The 8,880-nt window shown below is 50.0% G+C and overlaps 1 gene segment (V, D, J or C); it reads left to right on the top strand.

Annotated features, from left to right (window-relative positions):
* The first annotated feature begins 7,692 nt into the window (after positions 1-7,692).
* On the top strand, positions 7,693-8,312 carry LOC148162314 (immunoglobulin lambda variable 1-40-like). The segment is given in 2 exon segments: positions 7,693-7,847; positions 7,960-8,312. Coding segments are annotated over 2 exon segments (396 nt in total).
* Positions 8,313-8,880: the final 568 nt, after the last annotated feature.

Raw genomic sequence — 8,880 nt, 5'->3', positions numbered from 1 at the left:
GAAATGAAGAAATCAGCAGGGAAAGGGAGAGAGAAAAATGTACTTTCTTTCATGTTCCCCAATATTCTCCTGCCCGTCCTCACTTGAATAGAGGAGGTGCTATTCCTCCCACCCAGGCTCCTGCCTTGTCACCTTAACACCAAAGCAGAAGTAGAAAGAAATCACTTGTGATAATAGGTGAACCGATAAAGCAACTGATAACAGTGGGGCTCTCGCACCCTCTCAGCTCGGTTGGAGTCTCTTCCACATGCCTCTCAGTGATGTGGCTTCCCCGGGTCTTCTCAGTCCACACGTTCTCCCCCAGTGACTCTGCTTCCCTCTTGACACCCCATCCACCCTTGTTGATTGGCCACAAGGATTCATGGATGGCCGTCACCTTCTTTTGCCAAGTAGTGACCCCAACTTTTCCATCTCCAAACAATTCTGTATATGCTTGACACAGTTTGAAAAGAGTCAAATCAATTATTTAATTTGTTATGAAAGCAACAATTGCATTCACAATCTATTTTGGGGTTGTGAATAGACTCCCTGCATGAAGACTAGGGCTCCTCTCTCCCTCACCACATGACATGGGATCTATTTCCTTATCATATTTTAAAGCACACAATATGGTATTATAAGCTAGAGAGGCTATGTTGTATCGCAATTCTCTGAGGCTTATTAATCCTCCAAAACTAAAATTTTAGAGTCACTGAACAAATATTTCCCATTTCCCCTAACCTAGTCCTGGGAACCACCCTTCCCTTCTGTGCTCCTGTGAGTTTCAGTGTGAGGGTCATCAGGTAGGATTTGCCCTCAGGGACTGGCTTATACCACTTCCCATTATGTCCTCTAGATTTGACTTCCTCCTTTTATAAGGGTGAATAATTGTATGTATATACACAGAATAAGGACGTGATGGCCTCTAGTCTTGGGTAAAGAAATCACAGGGAGCAGGTAGATAGTGCAGTAAATGCTAAGGAGAGGCAACACATGAAATTTCAAAGAAACTGAAGAATATGATTCAGTTGGATGAATTCCTGCTAATAGCTCACTTGACTAAGGGACTGTGAGATGATCGGTTGTCCAAATGTGTTAAATACAGAGCCCAAAATCAACTCTGTGGTCCGTGGAAGTCCGGTATCAACTCCTCAGCCGTAAATCCCACAAAGGTCTCCTCGCAGAAAAAATCATGGATCAGGAATGATGGGTGTGTGGCTCTGTGTTCACAGGAGAGATGGTTCTGTCAGGGAGAAGTAGGTGAAGGAAGGCAATATACAGCGGATTACTTATGTGCTGCTCAGGAATTGTTCTAATCAAATATCTCACTCGTATTGATGATGGCTGTGGTAGGGGGATGGGTGCAGTGTCCATTCTGTATGAGTTTGTGCAACCTCAGATATGAGCACAGCACAGTACATATATGTCTGTTCTACCAGGCATGATGTCTGTGAGTCCTGCTATTAGGTGATAGTCCAATGTGCCAACATGTGTGCCTCACTCTGACCAGGGGATGAAGCCCAGCTACTCCCAACAGACAGAGAAGCAGGTGTGGAGGCCATGGGAGGGGCAGGAGCTCAGGGGGGTCCAAGGACAGAAGAGTGACGAAGCCAGGGCACTGAGGACCAGGACAGGGGCCACACGTGGATGTGCAGGTAGGCGTGAGCACCCCACGGAAGGGCATCTCAGTGGGGCTAATGTGATATAGCATATGCAAAAGAATAGTTAGGAACAACTGAGGGACTTAAGCCATTGGTTGAATTTGTGAAAGTTCTGTGTGAATGCTATGAGGAGAGAGGACCTGAGGGCAACAGGGGTTTATGTACTGCATTATTTACTAAAGACCTTGCATGCTTTACTGAAGATCCTGGATCATTTACAAAAGATCCAGCCACAAGTCTGTGGACATTTGCTGAGGTGCTACAAATGTATATGAAGGGGAGTTCGGGCAAATGTAAGTTTCTACTCTGGTCTAAAGAGGCAGTCAAAATATCTGCAGTAGGACTTTCAAATACTGATCTTGCTAGGAATCAGGACATAATCAACAAGAATTTACAGTGGGAAAATGATCTTATTTTATTTTATTATTTTCTCATATTTAAGTTGATCATATTTATGATATTTTTATATTATTTCCTAATTTGTGATTGGTAAAACCTGGGGGGAAATCCCAACAAGAACTATATGGCACAGATATGCACAAAACACACGCTTTCCTTAGATATACCAACATTTTTAGAGAAAAATCTCATGTTTTCCACTAGTAAGAGTTAAGTTTATAAAACTTATTAATTTTCCTATATTACCAAATCAACTGAATTTACAGATGTTATGACAATTACATATCTAGTGAATTTTACCAAAGTGTAATCTTTTGCACATATCAGTGAGCATTTTCGTATCCTATAGTATGTCCATTCTATACTGATGCCCTGAAGAGCACTTGCAGGACAATTAAACAAGCAAACAAGCAAAACCAGATCCACTGTTCCCTGGTGTGGGACATCAGGCATTGCACATATGGGTCCTTCAGGTTTTTCTAGAATCTCCTGAGGGGGTCACTGGCCACTTCAGTTGTTTTCTGTACGTTAAGTACTAATGTGCCATTTATTGTCCCCAGTGATAATGGGTTTATTGAAGAACAGGGAAAAGTTGAAATCCAGGACAGCTAAGGTATGGCAAAACCACAGGCAAGTGCAGAGAACAAAGGATAGGGAAGCTCTTTTATGGAGCAAAAGGTGAGTGTGGGAGGGACAAAATGTCCCTGGGAGGAAAAGGGAATTCTAATTACAAGGCATGTCCTTGGTTGCGTTGTGACAATTTCTCATTAGCTGAGCTGTTGCCAGGGTAGGAAGAGGTCTTCCTGTTCCTGAGGTAGTAAAGGACTAGCTACAGGAGTGCAGACTTGCTAAGTCTGTCCTCCTGCTGGGTCTGCAATTGAGGAGTGGTGGGCTCTCATGCCCAGTCTCTGAACTCCATTCAGAAGAGATGTCCCTTTGATTAAATATCACATAATATATGTATGTGTTTACATTCCTATAGACCAGGACTTCTTCTGAGAGTGAGACTCAACAGTATCATCCGGAGGCCTGAAGGACCATCCTATTTAGAAATGAGACCCAGTGAGATGCAGACCCCAGCTGGATTCTCAGGGCTTTGGACCGTGGTGACATGTGTGCCCTAGACCAGCAGGTGGCGCTGTGGGACGGCCTTGTACCTAAAAAGCGGCTCCTTCCTGAGAATCATTCAAAGAAGTCTGGGCCTGAGGGCTGGGTCCTGTGCTCCCTGATGGGACTGAGCAGCTGTGTCCCCTCTGGTCTGGCAGAGGGTCCCGAGGGGACCTGTGTGTGTTCTCAGCAGGTGCTTCCTCCCAAGGCTGAAGCCAACCTCCATTCTCCTCAGTGTGTGATGTGAACTGAGATCCAGCACCAGTTCTCAGGGAAAGTGAGGGGCAGGGACTCACTGGATGGACCCTATTTGCATAGGGAGCCGCTCATGTGCAGAGGCTGGAGGAGTAAAGGAGCCCTAGGGCAGCCCAGCCCACTGAGGAGAGTGGGAATGTGTCACCATGACCTGGACTCTTGTCTTCCCGGGGATGCTCTTTTATGCTCAGGTAGGGAGAGGCCTTGGGGAACAGCCAGCATTGCCCCTCTGCTTCCGAGTCTAGAGAAAATTTACTTTGAACCTATCCAATATCCTCTGAGTGTGTGTATCTGCAGGCTCCCTGTCCCAGCCCTTGCTGACCCAGCCGCCCTCCCTCTCTGCATCTCCGGGAACAACGGCCAGACGCACCTGCACCCTGAGCAGGGACATCAGTGTTGGCAGCTCTAACATCGACTGGATCCAGCAGCAGCCAGGGAGCCCTCCCCCGGATCTGCTGTAGTACTCCTCAGACTCCGAGAAGCACCAGGGCGCCGGGGTCCCCAGCCGCTTCTCGGGCTCCAAAGACGCCTCGGCCAATGCAGGGCTTCTGCGCATCTCGGGGCTGCAGGCTGAGGCTGAGGCGGACTCTCAGTGGGCGACAGCTCACGGCAGTGGGAGCAGCTACCGCTCCTCACAGCGTCTCAGAGAAGGAGGAAGTGGGTCTAAAACCTCTGGACCCACGGATCTGGTTTCTGAGCCGCTTTTCAGTAACAAACTTACCTGGAGAGACACAGCGGTGTGGTCTCTTCTGCACGACGATCTATCCTTCAACAGGGAAAGAGGAAGAGTCATGTAATGCACGGAAAGTGACATCAAATGGGGGCATCCGAGGAAGACACGGACACATGAGATGACCGAGCCTCACCGCACATCCCCACTCAATCTGGAGAAGATGGACAGGAAGGAATTCTGTGTCTACAACCGAACATACTGCCCAACGAACATTCCTCCACAATCCGTTCTATCATCTTAGTCCATCAAGTGTGACCTTGTGTCACTACTGATGTACCCACAGCTGATCCATGGACAAAAACCCTAGTCACAGACACAGTCTCCTCTCTCTGAACCAGCTACATGTGAACTTGGACCAGATCCTACAGACTCTCCCTGACAACACCCCCCACACCCCCCTCCTGTTCTCTCTGCTCCCGCGTCCCTCGGGCTTCAGACTCTCCCTCTGGCTCTTCAGTCTGAGCTCTGTCTCCACGTCAGGGTTTCAGAGGAAACTGGAAATGATCTTGCTGCAGTGTCCAGTCTCCAATGTCCATGTCTAGGCAGGAGAGAGACCAGAAAATACAGCTGCATGCAACCCCCACATTCTCCTTCCTGCTCTCACCCCAGGCTCCGTTTTGTGTGCCCAACACTCCCAGTCAGGCTCTTTATTTTTTTAGAGATTTATTTCCTTATTTTAGAGAGAGCACCATTGGGAAAGGCAGAGGGAGAGGGAGAGAGCGTCTCAAGCGGGCTGTGCTCCCAGTGCGGAACCCTTTGCAGGGCTGGAGCTCAGGACACTGGCATCACGAACTGGGACAAACCTAGAGACGGAACGTAAACCTACTGCGCTCCTCAGGCACCCCTCAGTCAGTCTCGTTAATATGAAAGTAAAGTTATTACATTTCGTGAAAAGGATGTATTCATCTACCTTTATTTATTTGCGCATGGGATCTGCTGGCTTTTACCCACTTCAGAATTAACTGAGGACCCCATCCACGGGGAGTCTTGGAAGAATCCACAGACAAAGGGTCACCTGCATATCTTAAGAAATGTCCTTATTTTTCTTATGCTCCAGATGCTCATTCCTGAGAATATTCTTGACAGGAATTCCACCACAGAAATATTATTTATAATTCCTAAAGTACCAGGCTGTAGTGTTTTCTCACACACAAAACGATCAGCAATATCTTTTTCTCAGTCCGTGGTAGTCCCCTGGGGACCTGGGGTCTTTGGGTCCGGATGGGATGCGGGGCAGGAAGGAGGGGGCTGCATGGTCCCCCCCACCCTGTGCTTCCAGGCACCTGAAATCCCCACAGGTATGGGTCTTGTGTCTGCAGAGAGAAAAGAAATTGAGAGATTTTTATTTCTAAGATTTTATTTATTTGAGAGAGAGAGACACAGTGAGAGAAGAAACAGAGGCAGGGGGAGTGGGAGAGGCAGAAGCAGGCTTCCCGCGGAGCAGGGAGCCCGATGCGGGGCTCAATCGAAGGACCCGGGGACCATGACCTGAGCCGAAGGCAGACGCTCAACGACTGAGCCCCCCAGGCGCCCCGACAGATTTCTTGTTACTCAACCAGACCTGGACGACCGAGTCAGGAAAGTGTTAATTGTTTTGCTCTCACGTGAGTCTTTCTGGCCAAAATAAATTCTTTCCCAGTAAAAATCTTTGAGATCCTTACCTCTAAAGGCAGGATCAGGACCCAGGGGGTTTATACACAGGATCACCATGGAGAAACATCCCTCGGTGGTGAGGGACAGGGGTCCCATAGTTTCATTTTTGGTCCTGGGATGAGGCCGATGCTCAGGAATCCCAGGGGGAGTCTCTGTCCCCAGGGCATCTCAGCCCCCATCACCTCTGGGTTCCAGTCAGTGCCTGAGGCTGATCGGTACCTTGATTCTGGGACCCCAGCCTCAGTGCTGCTGATTGGAGCTCAAGGACCATGGGGGACATGAGACCCACCCTCCCTGTGCTCTCAGTCCCGGGCTGTCCGTCCCTCAGTCACCGCCATTGACACCTCCAGCCAGGCTGCACTCTGATGGAAACTCTTGTGTCCCAACCCAGGGCCACGGGGCCTGTGAACTCAGAGACACCTTCCCCCTTATCTCCACCTTGCCACCACTCACATGTGCGACCTTTGACAGAAACATCTGGGTCCTGTTGGCTTTGGGTAGTAGTCATGGGTGGCTGAATGAATAAAGGTCCCATCCTGAACATGCAGGACAAAGTGTAGCAACTAGAGCTGTTCTCACCCCGGAGAGTGGTCTGACCCCAAATCCCTGCATCCTGGATGCTCTGTCTGTGTTTGGTAATTTGGTCAGCAGGATGGTTCTAAGTTCATAAGAGCAGGCCCCTAAGGGGTTTCACTGGGCACCACGTTGACCTTTCCTACCTGGGAGCCCAGACACATGGTACAAATAAGTGATTTCAGACAAACACTAAAAACCCGTAATCTCCTGAGAACAGAAGGCATTTCTGTACCACTGTTTCCACCCAGATTCTCTCTGCACTAAGCACAGATTTGGGGAAAGTACACTCCTGATTGTACCTGTATCTTCAGACTGACATTGTCGTTGAGTTTAAATCAATCTTAATGAATAGAATTACATATAAAAAAACACACGTTCATCCTAAGTACGAGGTTGGCTCCGTGGTGACTGACACAAAATCTCTGTCACTAGGTCCCTGTCAGAGTATCTACAGCTGTCACTCCTTTCTTCCCAGAATTTCCAGCAGATTTGCCCTTTGTGTTCTGAGGTCAGGGCCACACACATTCACGTGGCAGGGCTCCTGCAGACTCGTGTCTGTGCTGGGAGGACAGAGCCGAGGAGGGAATCTATGTCCCGTGTGTGGACAACTGTTGCTTCAAGCAGGGAGAAAGAATGACAGGGACAAAGGTGCTCCATGTGGAACCCTCTAAGAATGCATGTGACGGCCTCTACCCCCAACCTGGAGTGAAGAGCTCCCCATATCCTCAGTGCTGTGGGGTGCTCAGAGGAAGGAGAGCTCTGGAAATCAGGGAGAAGGCACATAAGAGGAAAGTCCAGCATCCTGCACAGAAGTGAGCCTTTGCCCATGGGGACCCATCACTGCTCTGGACTGTATCCTCATGTAGAAGAGTTTATGTAGAGACACCACCTCCGTCCTGACGCAGGAGCAGAGAAGGGAGCAATGAAGAGACTCATTCTGAAGACTCTTAGCAGGGCCTAGAGTGAGTCTTGACTTAGTGGGAGGTGACATATAGGGACATCTGGTCAGGCCCATATGCAGGGAACAGTGTCAAAACAATTTGGGGGGTGTGGGGTTGTGTCTGATTGGCTCTGGCCAGCATGAAACACAATGTTGTGTCTGCATCTGGACACCAGGGGGCACTCTGGTTCCATTTCTGAGGGGTCAGGGGGATCAGAGCAGGGCCCTGCCACCTGGCCTTGTCAGTGCCCTCTGCTCAGGGCTCACAGCTGGGACCTCACCACCCCTGGCCCCACACGGCCCCTCCCCTGCCCAACCCCCCTGACATCCTGAAGCAGAGGACCTGACCCAGGACCAGGGAGGGGTCAGAGAGCTGCGGTCTCATTTGCATGGCCAGGCCCTCCCTCTCTCAGAGGATGAAGAGGGGAAGGGAGAGATGAGGGGAGGCTCTGCACAGCTGTGGGGCCACAGCAGGCAGGATCGGTGATGACCTCCACCATGGCCTGGTCCCCTCTCCTCCTCAGCCTCCTCGCTCACTGCACAGGTGACTGGATGCAGGGCAGGGGAAGGGGCCCTGGGAGGACTTGTGGGGCCCTGCTTTCTCCTCTTGTCTCAAGACCCCAGCATCACCCTCTGTGCGTCTCTCCCCCTTGCAGGATCCTGGGCCCAGTCTGTGCTGACTCAGCCGCCCTCCGTGTCTGGAGCCCTGGGCCAGAGGGTCACCATCTCCTGCACTGGAATCAGCTCCATCATCGGGGGTGGTACATATGTGAGCTGGTACCAACAGCTCCCAGGAAAAGCCCCCAGAACCATCATCTATGATAATAGCAACCGACCCTCAGGGGTCCCGGATCGATTCTCTGGCTCCACGTCTGGCAGCTCAGGCACCCTGACCATCACTGGGCTCCAGGCTGAGGACGAGGCTGAGTATTACTGCCTGTCCTATGACAGCAGTCTCAATGGTCACACAGTGCTCAGGCCTTTTGGGAAGTGAGACAAAAACCTGCTGTCCCTCAGCAACGGGTCTCCCTGTGCAGCTCCCCCACCTTGGCCAAGTCAGCTCCTTCCTTTGTTTGGTCTAAACTGTAGTCTGAACTTATCTCAAGGAACATAGGCTACAAAATATTCCAAATTCACTTAAATTCAGTCCCTCCAGCCTCTCCTAAGCAGGAAGACATTGTTTGGCTTTCTCATATTGAGGAGAAACTCCTGGGTGCCAGGGGCAGGCTGCCCAGGTAACAGAGTCAGCTGATGAGGGAAACAAAGGCAGGAGAAATGTCACTTAAAGTCAATCTCCTCCAGCTGCAGCCCCTGACAGACACCTGACCCATGCGGAGTGTGACATTCCTCAAGGACCTCATGGGTGCCTTGATGCCCCCATGTGTCTATTATTAAAGACTGAAGTAAGCTCGTCTTCACAGCAGCTAGCCCCTCGATTCCTGAAAGCCTGGCTTCCATATTCCTTAGAGATTTATAGTATCCCTCACCTCCTGTAATTATAAAGTATATAATCAGTCACTCCTCACAATCCCAGTGAGCTTTGTGCCCATGGGTCCTGTTCCCAGGCTATAGTAAAA

The sequence above is a fragment of the Eumetopias jubatus genome, unplaced genomic scaffold, assembly GCF_037043125.1.
Source record: "Eumetopias jubatus isolate StellerSeaLion01/CBP00866 unplaced genomic scaffold, mEumJub1_p1.0 scaffold_16, whole genome shotgun sequence".
NCBI classification, from domain to species: Eukaryota; Metazoa; Chordata; class Mammalia; order Carnivora; family Otariidae; genus Eumetopias; species Eumetopias jubatus.
The sequence above is the reverse complement of the archived record's forward strand: the minus strand, read 5'-3'. Positions and strand labels throughout refer to the sequence as shown.